Here is a 16,344-nt window from a genome sequence, read left to right as displayed (position 1 = left end):
GTTCTTTGAGGATATGCAGTGAATATTGTATGTATGGATTTTCCATGAATAGTAGATAATAAATCTTTATTGCAAAGGGGGCCAAAAATAGAAGCAGGGAAGCCTTGTTACAAGTGTACAGTGTATTACAGCAACCACACCTAAAGTACAGTGCAGGAGGCGGCCATTCGGCCCATCGAGTCTGCACCGGCCCTTGGAAAGAGCACCCTACTTATGCCCACGCCTCCACCTTATTTCAGTAACCCCAACTAACCTTTTGGACACCAAGGGGCAATTTAGCATGGCCAATCCACCTAACCTACACATCTCTGGAACGTGGGAGGAAACCAGAGCACCAGGAGGAAACCCACACAGACACTGGGAGAAAGTGCAAACTCCACACAGACAGTTGCCTGAGGCCGGAATTGAACCTGGGTCCGTGGAGCTGTGAGACAGCAGTGCTAACCACTGTCACCATATAGTTGAATTGCAGACATTGGAGGTTCACTGGGTTGAGTCCTGGGAAGAAGGGTTTGTTTTATGAGGAAAGGTTGAACAGATTGTGCCAAAATTAATTGGGAGTTTAGAAGAATGAGAGGTGATCATATTGAGCAGAGGATTCTAGAGAGAGCTTGACGGAGTAGATGTTGAGAGAATGTTTCCCATCCTGGACGAATCTAGAACGTAGGACAGTTCTGAAATATGAGGTCTCCCATTTAGGACTGAGATTAGGAGGAATTTCTTCTCCCAGGGGTTTTGGAATTCCCAGAGAGAAATGGAGGCTTGGTCACGGAATACATGCAAGGCTGAGTTAGACAGATTTTTGATCTAAAAGGAGTCTAGTGTTATGAGGGGCAGGTAGGAAAGTGGAGTTAAGGCCACAGTCAGATCACGCACCATCTTAGAGAAAGAGGCAGTAGGCTCAAGGGGTCAAATGGCCTATTCCTCGACCTATGTTCTTATGTATCCATGAAATAGCCTACATAGGAGATGGAAGCTATCACACTGTGCAAATCTCAACTCAAGGTCCTTTTTGGTAGAAAATAGGAATAAGGGGATACTGGACCAAGCTTTCTGTGGTGACCCTGTTGCAGTATCTAACAATGAGCATAATATTAGATTCAACCTGGTCAGCCAAATTAAATAAATTATAGTAGCGAGTTTTAAGGATGGAGATGGAAGGGCTTAGGAAATTCCAGTGTGGGACCCAGAAAGCTCAAGGTACAGCTGATAATAACGGAACAAGGAAGGCAGAGGGAGTGGGAGAGAATCAACATTAAAAGGCAAATATCATGGGAATGGAGAAAGAGAATGGCTGGGGTGTGTGGTTTGTACACTGCAGATTTTAGGATTGGGGAAAGAGCGCAGCCATGAATGAGAAAAAGAAAAGATGCGCATTTGTACATCGCTTTTCATGACCAATACTAGTTCACTCAAAGCACTTTACAACCAATCAAGTATTTTTCAATTGTAATCACTATTGTAATGTAGGAAATGATGGGGGGACCCCAGCACATCTGTGCAAAAGATAAGGCTGAAGCATTTGCAACAATCTTCAGCCAGATGTGCCGAGTGGGTGATCCGTCTTAGCCTCAGTCAGAGGTCCACAGATGCCAGTCTTCAGCCAATTCGATTCCCTTCCGTGATATGAAGAAATGGTTACGGCACCGAATACTGCAAAGGGCTATGGGCCGCGACAATATTCTAGGAATAGTACTGAAGACCTGCGCTATTGAACTTGCCACACCCCTACCCAAGCTATTCAAGTACAGTAATAACACTAGCACCTACCCAATAATGTGGAAAATCACAGGCAGGTCCTATCCACAAAAAGCAGGACAAATCCAATCCGAACAATTACCCAGACATCAGCCAACTTTTAATCATCTATAAAATGATGGAAGGGATCATCAACAGTGCTATCAAGCGGCACTTGGCAATAACCTGCTCACTGACACTCAGTTTGGGTTCTGCCAGGGTCACTCAGCTCCTGACTTCATTACAGCTTTGGTTCAAACATGGATAAAAGAGCTGAACTCCACAGGTGAGATGAGTGTGACTGCCCTTGATGTCAATGCAGCATTTGACTGAGTGTGGCATCAAGGAACCCCAGCAAACTGGAGCCAATGCGAATCATAGGAAAACCTCTCCGCTCATTTGAATCATACGTGACACAAAGGAAGATGGCTGTAGTTGCTGAAGATCTGGCAGCCCAGTTCCAGGACATCACTGCAGGAGTTCCCCAAGGTAGTGTCTTACCCAACCATTTTCAGCTGCACTATTCGTGACTCCTTAGATACTGAAACAGTCCCATGTCCAAGTGCAGCACGCCCTTGACAAAATCCAGGCTTGGGCTAAGTGGCAAGTAACATTTGCACCAAGCAAGTGCCAGGCAATGACCATTTCCAACAAGAGGGAATCTAATCATCATCCCTTGACATTCAATGGTATTATCATTGCTGAATTCCCCACTATCCATTATCAAGAACTTGGGGGTTACCATTGACCAGAAACTGACTGGACTAGCCATATAAATGCAGTGGCTACAAGAGCAGGTCAAAGGCTAGGAATCCTGCGGCGAGTAACTCACCTGCTGACTCCTCAAAGCCTGTCCAGCATCATCAAGGCACAAGTCAGGAGTGTGGTGGAATACCCTCCATTTGCCTGGATGACTGCAGCGCCAGCAACATTCAAGAAGCTCAACATCATCCAGAACAAAGCAGCCCTCTTTGCCCCATCGACAAAACATTCACTCACTCCACCACCATCGCACAGTGGTACAGTGTGTACCATCTACAAGATGCACCACGGGAAGCCATCTTAGACACCACCTTCCAAACCCACAATCACCACCATCTGGAAGGACAAGGGCAGTAGTTACATGGGAACACCACCACTTGGAAGTCCCCCCCAAGCCACCCACCATCCTGACTTGGAAATATAACCTTGTTCCTTCACTGTCACTGGATCAAAATGCTGGAATTCCCTCCCCAACAGCACTATGGGTGTACCTACACCACATGTACTGCAACAATTCAAGAAGGCAGCTCACCAACACCTTCTAGAGGGCAGTTAGGGCCTGGCAATAAATGCTGGCCTAGCCAACGACGCTCACATTCCCATGAATGAATTAATTTTTAAAATGCAGCAGTCAATTTGCACACAGCAGAGTCCTAGAAATAGCGAGTTAATATTGACCACATTTTATTTAATGATGTTGATGGAGGCAGAAATATTGGCTAGGTCACCAGATATAACTCCCTAGATCATCTCTGACATTAAGTAGTGTCTTGGGGTCTTTTACATCCACCGTAACAGACAAATGGGGCCTCAGTTAATGTTGTAATCCTGTCACAATGAATTGCATGCTTTAGCTGAAGGTAATTGGGGAAAGATCCAGGCATTGTTCTGAATACAAGAACTGGTTTCCACTGAGGGGAGAGAAAGGGTCTCCGTACCTAGATTTTTGAGGTTTTGTGAATAAACCTATAATAGGTAAAGACTGGCTCTGGATTCCTCCTTTACTCAGTGAATGATAACAAGTTCAATGTTGCATCTGAAAGACAACACCTCCTGAGGCAATACTTCATTGGAGTGTCAGCCTTCATTGTCCTGAAGAGGGACATGAAGCCAGTTTCTGTGCAATTCAGAGGCAAGAGTTCTGCCACTTGCTACTTAAAGTATGAGAATGTTTAATGCGAGGGGTTAGACAAAGTGGGATGGGGTGGGATGAGGCGCCATTGCTTTGACAACAACTGTATTTTAAGAATGAAACGGAGTAAGGGCAGTATCACAATGCTGGGCAATGGAGGAAAGATTTTGACAATGTCAATTACTAATGAGAGACTGAAGAGGAGTGAATTCAGGTGAATAAGGAAACAATACCCAGGAAATTTCTTAATTGAATAATGATTCTTCCATGTAATAATTTTTCAGGTCAATAAAATGTTTCATTTCAGTTCCAGATCTTAGCTCCCATGCCTTCAGGAAATAGAATGTGCTTAAGTGTTAATCTGCAAGAATATAATTGAGGCTTTTCTGATGAAATACTTGCTATGGTGTTTATCAATTCTCAGCAGGCCAAGTCAGGGGATAAGTAGAAGATGTATATTTAGGTGGTGCAGTGGTTAGCACTGCTGCCTCACAGGGACCCAGTTCAATTCCGGTTTTGGGCGACTGTGTGCAGTTTGCACGTTCTCCGAGTGTCTGCATGGGTTTCCTCTGGGTGCTCCGATTTCCACCCATAGTCCAAAGATATACAGGCTAGGTGGATTGGCCATGCTAAATTGCCCTTTAGTGTTGAAGGTTGGTTGGGGTTATGGGGATAGAGCAGGGCTGTGCATCTAGCTAGGGTGCTCTTTCAGAGGGTTGGTGCAAGCCCATATGGCCGAATGGCCTTCTTCAGCACTGTAGGGATTCTATGAATCTATTCTATTTAGCTTGCCACAAGACACAAAACAGAGAATAGTGGTAAAGCTATTTGGAAGAAGGAATGTAGGGTGGGTCCAACGTTGGGATTATTGTCAATCACCATTTATGTTAACACTATTGCAAAATGTAGCAAGGTAGCTTATTCAAGAAGTAGCAAACCAAGCACTAGAGTTTAGTTTTGGAGTGTTAGAATTGAAAAGTAGTGAAGTTATGCTAAACTCACAATGAACTTTGGTGAGACAACATTTGGTGTACAGTCCTAATCATCGTATTGCAACAAGTGTATGGAATCACTCGAGAAGTTGCAAAAAAAAAAAAAAAATCTACAATGATGTTACCAGAACCCGGGATAATACCCATTTCAACCCTATCCCTCTATATAAAACAAAAGGACAAGACCTGATGGATGACATCTTGCTGCATAAACAGACCTTAAAAATAAACACATTTCAAGCTACAAATTTAGTAAAGATATATGTGAGATGGATAAGGTGACAATAAGAGGACATGGATGAGACAGCAATTAGATGGGAAGTCAGACATACACAAGGGAGGGAGACGAGAGACAGGCAAACACACGGGTACATCAGGGAGAAGAGGAAAGCAAAAAGGAGCAGAGAATAAACACAAGAAAGAATGGGAAACCAAAAAAAAAAGTATACCCCACGAACAGAGACAGAAACAATTCCAGGAACAGACTAATTTTACCTTTATTTTAGTCTGTTAGCATCTCCACAGCAGTCAACTACCATTTTAAGCAATTGGTAGGAGATAGCATTTTCAAATATCATCAGAATACCCCTCCAGTTATGATTTTGCACATACAAATGAGTTAGTGCCTTTACAAGAACATCTTTGTTGCTAACATGCTTGAGAAATAAGAAATCAATGTTTACTGGTCGAATACATTTTGTAAAATACAAGTCCATCCAAGTGAAGACTTGTACCTTGCTTCCTAACTGACACAATAATTAATAGAGCAATTGGTAAATCTATTTATTGTGCACAAGGTTGAATGGAATTCCAATTTACACATTTAAATACCAATAAAGCATACTGACAAGTGCGGAAGCCGCAAGTACAATTCACAGCATCAGTATGCAAATGCGCTGTCCTATTTCAGCAGGAGTTTCTTGCTTCCAAGAAATAAATTCTTCTTGACAAATGTGTGTCATATAAGAACATTAACACTTACTTCCAAGGTGGCTACTATACAAGTGCCACAGTTAGTAGCAGAATCATATGGTTCATAGCACAGCACATTTGGCCCCTCACGTCAGCTCTCTGCAAAAGCAACTGTTATTTCCACTCACCTGCCTTTTCCTCGTCGCCCTGCATTTCTTTTCTATTCAGATCACTATCCAATTCCCTTTTATAAAAATATTTTTCTCAAGATTTTACCATTTTATATAAAATTACCATACACACAAACAAATACCTTTGAAAGAAAACAAGAGAAACAAAACAAAAGAGACCAGAAGCAACCACCACCCAACAGGTAACAGTGACCAACTCTCTGACATACAATATAAACGGCCGCCATCACGGATCAAACTCTTCAATCAACCCATTTAAATATCAATACTTAACCTACTTGAGGTACAAAAACTCCATTAAATCCCCCAGCCACGCCAAGGCACTCGACAGCGTTGTCAACCCCCAACCCTACAGAATCCTCTTCCGCGCCACCAACAAGGCCCATCAATCTCCTTCTAATTAATGCAGATCAGTGGGTTGTATGTTCCCGTTGGCGCGCATGGCGGGTGGGACCGGAGACTGGTGTGCCGCCTGCCACCAATCTAGTTTTTGATCTCACGTGGGATTCACCGGCCGAGCAGAAATGGAGAATCCTGGCCTATGTTTTCCTAAGTGTATTGTTAATATTTCCTTAATAGATTCCAGCATTTTCCCAGTCACTGATGGTAGGCTAACTGGCCTGTAGTTGCCGGTTTTCTCTCTCCTTCCTTTCCTGTTTTCTCTCTCCCTCCGAAAAGCGGAGCAACATTTGACATCTTCCAATTTTATGGGACCGTCCCCGAATTCAATGAATTCTCAAAAATTCACAGCCAGCACATCCATCATCTCCGGAACTAGCTTTTTTGGAACCCTCGGATATAGGTCAGCAGACCCTGGGGATTTGTCACATTTTAGTCCCTTAAGTTTCGCAATGCTTTTTCTCTGTTGGTGTTAATTTTCTCTCGCTTTTTGGCTTCTAATGTAGAGTCTACTTCTGGAATATAGATCAAAGAAAGCAGGGCTTAGTATAGACCCTTGGGAAACTGCACTATATACACCTTTTACCACTATTCTGTTTCCTGTCACAATCAATTTTGTATCTATGCCGCCACTGTCTCTTTTATTTCATGAGCTTCAACTTTGCTGACAAACCTGTTATGTGGCACTTTACCAAATGCCTTTTGGAAGTTCATCTAAATGACATCAAATCTCATTACCCTCATCAAACTCTGTTACCCAATCAAAAAACTTAACCATGTTAGTTAAGGTTAATGGGGGGGGGGGGTTACTGGTATATGGTGGATGCATTAGGGTGATCATTGCTCGGCACAACATCGAGGGCCAAAGGGCCTGTTCTGTGCTGTTCTATGTTCTATTAAGCACAATTAGCCAATAACAAATCCAGACTGGTTTCCGTCATGAATCCATATTTGCCCAAGCGACCATTAATTTTATTCCAGATTATCGTTTTTAAAAGCACCATCTGGCCGTGAGGCTCGGGGCCCTGCGTTTCTGCAGTGAGTGAGTCGCTTCCTCAGGCGCTCGAGGGCCGGGAACTGACGCAGTCTCATCGGAATCAGTTGTGTGTCAATGATCACATGAGGCCCCAGGGTCAGAGCTAGAGCAGAGAAAGTGGGGCCTCAGACTCAGCATTGCATTATCAAGTAAATGCGAAAGATGGGACATAGGAAATTAACTGAACCGGCAGCAGCTCCAGATAAGGATGAAGATTTTGAAAGAATCAGAACAAGTCGTTGTGATCAAGGTGTGGTCTGAAAAGAGCACTGTACAATTTCAGCAAGAGAGCCTCTGATGTGTTATCTGTGTTGGTCTAACATCGATTGCAATTGGATGCAGTAAAACGAGAAACAGGCTTCCGACACAGGAGATGGTCCAACACTGTTTTATTGAACCTGCTGATTGCTGTACATAATCTGCTGTGGGTTGACACTCTATTAACCTAACTGATAACCTCCTACTGGCTTGACCAGACTAGCTCTCTACCACATGGTGATGAGGTTTGTTGGCCTGTGCACTGTGACTATCTCCTTAGCCGTGTCCTGTGAGAGAGAGAGAGAGTCTTAATGCTCTGTGGGCTTTACAGTGGTGGTGTCTTGTCTGATGATTGGCTGTTCTGTGTCGTGTGTGTTCATTGGTTATCCTGTGTATCAATCACTGCCTGTCTGCATCTCATGATATACATGAGTGGATATTATGACAGCCTCCATCTTCAATTCGATTATACTATTTTGGATATGTAGTTCAGTCTTCTCTTTGCTTTGTTGATTCAAACTCTCTGTAGTTAGATGATGTTGATAGTAGATGTTGATTGTTGAGTTTATTTTAACTTTTAGGGGTTTTGTCTCCAACACCACCTGATGTTCTATGCTTTGAATGTGTCTGTATTACATTTTATCTATTTAAGAAAAAAGCTTGCCCATCACAAAAGTTGAACTAGTTGAACAAGGATGTAACATTTGCAATCCTCTAATCCTCTGGCACCAGTCCTGCATTTTAGGAGGATTAGAATATCATGAAAAGTGATCCAGATCCACTGTTATTTCTGCAGCCATCAGTTGTATATAACATTCATTAGAAGTAATTGTGCGCAAGGATTAGCGGAGACCCGAGGCAAAACTTTTTCACGCAGAAGGTCGTGGATATCTGGCATGCATGTGACGCAAATGCGTGGAATTTGTTGCTCCCATTACATTTGAAAACCATCTGTATCACTCGGAGGAAGCTGGAATTGTTTATATTATGGAGCCTAACCCACAGAGATATGCCAGAGCTTTTCAGAATCAATTCAGGCCATTTTTGTGCCATTTCTGTCTTGATGCCAAGTCCATATCTACTCTGTAGCCATCTGGGATGGCCACTTCCAACTAGGTACAGGAAAACTCCCAAAGCCTGGTGGGTAAAATGGACAAGCCAAGACTCAGGCAGGCTCAGAGCCTGAAATGCATATTCGTAAGCAAGAAACCCAGATGGTATCGAAACTCCGTCCAATTAGCATTTTAATGGGGCCGATTAGCATTTGATGGCCCATCTTCACCAAAACAAAGGACTGGTACTCGAACGACAGGTACAGTCCCAGATATTTCGGTGCCACTCCCCGTTCAAAGGAAACGCAAACAATGGGGTCAGTGACCGCTTGGGACACGCCCAGCCATCCAGATCCCCGCCCACTTATTGGTTAAGGAATCGAACAGAGTGATCAGGGATCATCCAATTAGTAAGGCCCAAATCAAAGGACCGCCCATAAGAGCGCGAAAACCCCCTGAGTTTATGAAGAAGAGTTCGCCTTACGTACGCGCTCTCTTGTCTCTTGGCCTTGGTACCCCGGTCACGGGCATCGCCAATTGCAGCAACACCAGAAGTGAGTCCAAGTTCAACACCCACTACCAGACGGATGAGCCCAGCTGAGCAGCAGTTACTCCTTTGAACCCGAGAGATCCAGAATTGAATGGCGGCCACTGTTTTCTGACCTAAGCCGGGTGCCCGAAGTTAAGTACAGATTGTCTTAGTTGATAGGTGTATAGGTGTAGTTAATTAGTAGTGTTTATGTTGCATGACTGATTTTGTGCAAATAAAGTACCCTTGACCTTGAACTAACTAACTGGTGTTTGGCTCTTTGATCGATAGCCGGTTGAAACTTGTAGTGGTATCATTTGATACCTGGCGACTCTAAGCATTCGGACATAGATAACATAGAAACAAAGGCAAATTCACTGATTGCCGTAATTGGAACAGAGCCATAGAAAAGACAAAGTAGGAAAGAAATCGGCAACACCTCATTTTCGACACATTTGACTCAACCAAGCCAAATTCACTGCACTAGGTGGCAGTCTATTGCATAAAAGAATTATGTGCGCTGAACAACTTCTTTATCATTCTGCATTCACTTGATGGCTTATTTCATTTTATGTTCCTCAGCCCAACCACCCTGAAATCCTCTTCCATGGCATTTCCAGAATTGACTTTGCCAATACTCACCCGGTTGCCTCCATCCTCCATTAACTTCAGTTCAAAGCTCTGCTGCCATCTGTCTCTTGCACCTTGTTCTGCCTACCCATTACCCATGTCTGTGTTAACCCAAGCTGGGTCGTGCCTTACCCTCGTGTTGAAATTGCTTCACATCTAACCCCTGCTCGTATTTATTACTTTGAATAACCTCATGTTCCTATGTTGTTGTGAAAATGAAGGTCTCTTCAGTTGTGCAAACAAGAAAAAAAAACTACAAAATGTTGCCTCACAAAAGTAACCTTCCAGATTAAACAATGCTAATTTCTCCTTCTCACAAACATTGTATTCACTGATTATTTGAGCTGCACATTATTCATAAATGCAGACTCCAATTCAATCAGCAATAATATTAATATCTTCTATTGATAATTCCCATCCAGCTTCTTTAAAAGCATTCAGCAGAATGAATGCCCCTATCCCAGGCACAGTTAGATCAAATCTTCTGCATCACCTTCAATACTTTTCGAAGTTTTAGGAATATTGTTGCATGTAAGGGATATACCCTGGTCAAATGTTGAAGATTTAAATTAAAATAATAGTTCCTGACTGTGAAATGCTGAACTACTTAAGAAAACTAAATAGGGCAGCACGGTAGCATTGTGGTTAGCACAATTGCTTCACAGCTCCAGGGTCCCAGGTTCGATTCCTGGCTTGGGTCAGTCTGTACGACGTCTGCACGTTCTCCCCGTGTGTGCGTCGGTTTCATCCGGGTGCTCCGGTTTCCTCCCACAGTCCAAAGATGTGCAGGTTAGGTGGATTGGCCCTGCTAAATTGCCCTTAGTGGCCAAAATTGCCCTCGGTGTTGGCTGGGGTTACTGGGTTATGGGGATAGGGTGGAGGGGTGGACTTTGGGTAGGGTGCTCTTTCCAAGAGCTGGTGCAGACTCGATGGGCCAAATGGCCTCCTCCTGCACTGTAAATTCTATGATCTATGATCTACCTAGTCGTGCAGAAATATTAACATTTTAACAGAAAAAATAGGTCTGGTACCTTTTGAATGAATGAAAAAAAACCTCTGACTAACAGGTTGGATGCAATGACGACACATCAGTATGAAAGTAGCGATCAACAGTTTCCTGGTGAAAAAGCCCCCTCCCAAGACTCTGTGGTGATATAATTGGACTGAGTTCGCACTTAAAAATCTTGCTGACAACTGCTGAGTTTGTACAAACTTGGGAGAGAAATAAGTGGTTGAAATCATCACATTGAAAGGAGTGTTCCTCATCACGCAACATAAATTCTTTAAATAAAGGTCAAGGATATTTATGAGAATTTTAAATATATTTGGGACTTAATTTCAGCGGCCAGGATCACCTTTTACTCCAGCTTTGTGTTCTTCTCCCGTATTTAACCCTTATAGAGTAAAATCACACAGCACAGAAGGTTGCTATTCAGTCCATTGTGTCGGGATTGGTTCTTTGAAAGAGCTGCTGAATTATTCCCAGTTCCCTGCATCATCCCCATAGCCTGCAAACTCTTCCTTTTTAACTACAGACTGTATTTTCTGGGTCCCATCCATGGTCCCGATGTCTGCCCTTCAGTAATTTAACTCTAGGAGCAGCATTAATTACTTTAAGGAAAGACTGCCACTCCTTTCCGAGGAGGAAGTCCCATCTTAAGGGAGCTGCTGAAATTGGATGGTCGATAGCTCTCTAGTTGCAGCAGAGAGTAGTGGGTCACTGCTAAGGCTATCCCATCATTTAAAAAAAAAATTTAGAGTACCCAATTCATTTTTTCCAATTAAGGGGCAATTTAGCATGTTCAATCCACCTACCTTGCACATCTTTGGGATGTGGGGGCGAAACCCACCCAAACACGGGGAGAATGTGCAAACTCCACACGGACAGTGACCCAGAGCCGGGATCGAACCTGGGACCTCGGTGCCATGAGACTGCAGTGGTACCACTGTGCCACCGTGCTGCCCTAGGCAGTCCCATCATATCGTGGAACCCAGGTAAATCCAGAGTCAGGGGCCTCAGTAATTGAAGTGCAGGTCTGGGTTCAAGAGGCCGGAGGGAGAGTTAAAGGGGCAAACCTTGTTGGGGGGAACAATGTGCCTCCGAAGGGCCCAGGGAATTATGAAAGGAGGTTCCTTCCCATCTTGCCTGACACCAGCCCATGCAATCAAAGCTGCCGAGTTTCCTGCATGGCATGGGCCTGTAGACCTCACCTGTTGCAGGTAAAATACAGCAACAGGTCCAAGGGCAGATTGTATGTGCTCACCACCTCACCCCAATCCTATGTATCTATTTTCCTTTTTGAAGTTATTATGTGTATTATTGCAGACAAAGCATTCCAGATCATAATTATTGAATTAAAAAATTATCACCACCCACACCTTTTTTGAAAATGATCTTAAAAGCTGTGATTCTGATATTTCTTGTTCTTTTCACAAAAACAATATCCCTTTTCCAATATTCAATCCAACTATCCGCACTTGCCAAATATCCATCCAACACCCTTCCTCAACACAAGCCTTGGCACAAACCCTTTTACTTTGACCCACCACAAATAGAGGCCAAACATTTCCTCAGCCTAAAAGAAGTTTGGGTAGTTATTATCTACTTAGATACACACACACACACACACACAAAATCGCACTATTCCCCTGAGACATGAACATGAAGATCTTACCAGCAGTACTGCAGAGGAACCATTTGGTCTGGACAAGTGAATGGACATATCTGGGAACATTCTGTCAATCCGTGATATAACATCATCCACATATCTGGACAAAAGTAATAACAAAATGAGTACAAATTGGAATGATCATTGAACACTTTTTTTTTTAAAATAAAGGATATCGAAAAGGTTAAAAAATTTATTTCTGTTGGGAATGAAAAGAATATTAGTCATCTGCCTGTCTGGGGTGTGCAATACAAAATAGCTCTCCGGTTGCAAGCAATAATTTTGGGCACAGTAATAATGAAGCAACACAAAGGAACCAAAATGCACAACTCAAATTGCAAGGTGCAGAAATGAGTCACCATATAGCAAAGAACTTTGGAGACACCTGCAAAGTTTCTGGATCTTTTCTACTTTTGATCTAGGTTTTCCAGCTGCCATACCACAAATCAATTTCATAGGCAAGTCCCATCAGCATTTGCTTTGAAAAGTACCATTAACCTTTGTAAGCTTTCAGTAATAAATCCCAGAGAATGAACAACTGCCTTATTAATTATTTTAGCTACAGAAAATATACAATGCCTCCATAAGCTCTTCTGCACCATCAGCAAGGTGATTTTAGTAATTTTTTTAATTAATTAAAGTTTTAGCTTTTTTTTACTGAATGCAACAAATGTTTCAACTATAACAGATGCAATTAACTGAGGAAATTTAACCCCATATAGTTGTTTGAAAGGGGGAGTAATTTCAACATCCAGATAAGTGAACCCAACGGAGACTACCTAATTGGACAATTAGCGGGGGGGGGGGGGGGCGGGGGGGGGGGGGGAATGGTTTACCCCTCAACTCTCCCAATAGCATAGCTTCCGACTTTGTGAAATTCCACTTATAACCGCAGAAGGCCCTAAATCTGTCAACCATATCAATGATAGCGGGAACTGAAACATCCAGCTTTGATACAAACAGCAGCACATGGTGTAGTCTAGTGCTTCATCCACCCATATCATAGCCCAGATATCTGGGCCATAGAGTCTTAATTAGAGGCTATTCAGCGGAATCCCTTAAATGAACAGCTGGGGGGGGGGGGGGGGGGGGGAAAGAGGGGCAGCCCTGCCTAGTCCCTTTCTGATGGCCAGAATATTTTGATCTATAATAATTCGTAAGCACTGCCACCAAAGGCCTTTTGTACAACGCCTGAATCCACTGGATATGTTCCTCTCCCAGCCCTAATCTCTGCAATGTAAAGTATGTTACGATACTCCGGGCTAGTGTGTGGTCAGTTCCAGCGGAGCCCCACGTGCCCGGACTTACAGCACAAATGAATTAACCAATAATTCTTAGAAAAATTGGTCCTTGGCTGCCCAATAATTACAGTCACCAAGTTTGTAAATGTAAACACAATTACTGTTTATTTATAACAAGAACTATAATGAAGTATGCAGCAAATGCAACTGGTTAACTATTAGCCAAACCCTAATCCCCACTTTAACCTACCTCACTTACTACACACATACACGCACACACACACACACACACACACACACAGAAAGGGGTAAAATCATAAGTAAAAGTAAAGAGTCTTTGTTTCAGATGAGGGTTTTTTAGCACACCATCTTCACAGCAGGCTCTGTTTGCAGCCTGTACTGATCTTCTTTGTAGATTAATTCAATCAGGTCCTCTGTAGTTTCAGGAATGCAGTACTCAGTTTTTCTGGGGAGAGATAGCAAGTTCTGGCCTTTGTTTGCACAGCCTGTAAATGGTTTTCCTGAAAGTTCAGAAACAGCCTTTCTGGAGAAAGGGATATTATTCATAGCCTCTATGCTGCCAGAATCCACATTGAAACAAGGACTCTGAAAAGCGTTTCACTGGGATAGGATCCAATCACTACCTGTTACCAGGCAGAGTACACCCTTTTGTGTCAATTTATTGACCACCAGCCAGTCAATCAAACCAAGTCCCAACCCGATCTCTCTCTCTGGTATCAACAGGTCTGCAGCTTTTGTTAAAGACAGCACAAACTAGCAAAGTGATCTCACCTGTAACTTCGGGATTCTTCTGCTTGTCTTAAAGATATAGGTTGCTTGCTTTAAAGCCACATTAATCAGACATGGATGGATAAAAAATATATCGACAAAATAAAAGAAACGGGGGAAAAAGGAATAAATGGAAAGTACCCTTACAATTCACACTCCACCCAATCTAAAGATTTATCTGCATCCGAGGATATCACTAACCCATCCAACGCCCACTACTCCTCCAGGTACTTGCTTGCCTTAAAAATCAGGGAAATATTTGCCTCCCGGAGTGTCAGTGGCAGCAAACCGGTCTCAAAAGAATTACAGTATATACCAGCTAGTGGATCAATTAACAGGTCCCTAAATTCCCTATAAAACTGGCATGGGAATGTCACTTTAAGAAATATTTGTCTTCTCAAGTGGCTGCAGTGATGTCATTGTGTGGGTGGAGCTGGGCTCTGGCTCTGCTTTTTACTTTTGTTTTGAGCTGGAAGCTGTTCTTGGCTCTGATTTTACTTTCGGTTTTCAGTTGGGGAGCTGCATTCAAACCAAGAAGGTGTATTTTGGGCTCTCTCTACATGCTAAAGAATGTCTCCAGATCACTTGATAACTTCAAAGTAATGCCTGTTTCTGTAAGGAATGCAAACCTACTGTTTTTGTAGGGGAAAAAAGCGTTTGGCTTATGGATGTTAGAAAAGTTACTAGGGGTTATCTATAGAGTACTGTATCTTTGGGGGGATATTTGTGTTGGTAGTTGATAAGATGTTTACTGTGTGTTTATAAAATGTTACTAGATTCATAGATTAAACATTGTTTTGTTTAAAAATACTTAAGGTCTCTGTTGCATCACATCTGGAAAGTGGGCCCTTGCGTTCCTCCTAACCAAAATCTATTAAAAGCTGTAGGTCAGGTAAACTCCATGCTATACTTTGGTGTTCTCTAAACTCTGGCCCATAACAAAACTCACACCCAAAACTATCTGGCCCAGGGTTTTGCCTTACCAAAGCTCTCAGCCACTTCGCTTCTAGAGAAAGGAACATTAAGAGTCAAACGTTGATCTGAAGCTACAGGGAGCTCAAGGGAAGAGAAGTGCTCTAAACGTGTCAACACATCTCCAGACTGGCCCAACTTATACATTTCAGGATAAAATCCATAAATTCCCTATCAATATATTTAGTTTTAATTAATCTACCACCTCTAGAAATTCAGAATGGCGAAATCCATGAATCAGCCCTCTTCTTAGTCAAAAAAGCCAAGTATCTACTCTGCTTGATATAATTTGTGCTAAGACTCCTCTCAGCCCGGTGGGACAGCAGGGAATCTAAGAGCCCCCTGAGCCGTGATAACCTCCCTCGACAACTGCTGGCTAGGATTTCTCCTACACCCTCCACCACATTGGCCAATCTAGGATCTAACCAGCACTGGCTCTTCAGTAATCAAAGCCTTTTGTTCACTGTATAAGAAATAAAGCCTGCTGGTATTAGCTTATAGGTCTCCCAAAATTGAGGGAGTCACATCGGGGGGGGGGGGGGGGGGGGGGGGGGGGGGAGAAAGAGAAAGAGTGGGGGGAGAGAGAGAGAGAGAAAGAGAGAGAGAGAGAGAGAAGCCCTCAGGCAAAACCTCAAGGAAAACAGGAGCACAGCCAGAGATCATGATGCTACCCATTGAACGGGAGGATACCAGATTTAGGATTGCCCTCGGCACAAAGAAATAATCAATTCTATTGATGAGGGGCTGAGAAAAATGTAAATTCCTGATCCCTTGTCCTCCACATGTAGAGGTATCCCACTGCCTCACATGCTGACGATAACGCCCTTGCTTGTTTCTGATTATCGGGAGCATGCACATTAAGGGTTTCAAATTACAATTAAAGTCCCTGCCCTCGGAAGACTTGTTCGAAGCCAGTTCTGCACAGTCAATGAAGACTTTAGTAACAAACTCCGAGGACTGATAAAGAGGATCATACTTATTCATAGAGACAGATTCTTCATATACAAGCCCCTTAATAATCACATATCTATCCCCCTTATCCT

General features: G+C 43.0%; 1 protein-coding gene across 2 annotated transcripts in view; it reads right to left on the bottom strand.

The window, feature by feature from the left end:
* The window catches only part of med27 (mediator complex subunit 27), a 263,109-nt gene that overhangs the window by 94,975 nt on the left and 151,790 nt on the right, over nt 1–16,344 (bottom strand). For both annotated transcript variants that reach the window (XM_038781753.1, XM_038781754.1), the window contains exon 4: nt 12,306–12,399. In XM_038781753.1, the coding sequence (XP_038637681.1) occupies nt 12,306–12,399 (94 nt within the window). The remainder of the gene's footprint in view (nt 1–12,305; nt 12,400–16,344) is intronic.

Source organism: Scyliorhinus canicula, chromosome 21 (assembly GCF_902713615.1).
Source record: "Scyliorhinus canicula chromosome 21, sScyCan1.1, whole genome shotgun sequence".
Classification (NCBI taxonomy): domain Eukaryota; kingdom Metazoa; phylum Chordata; class Chondrichthyes; order Carcharhiniformes; family Scyliorhinidae; genus Scyliorhinus; species Scyliorhinus canicula.
Note: the sequence above shows the minus strand (reverse complement) of the source record. Positions and strands in the feature narration are given on the sequence as shown.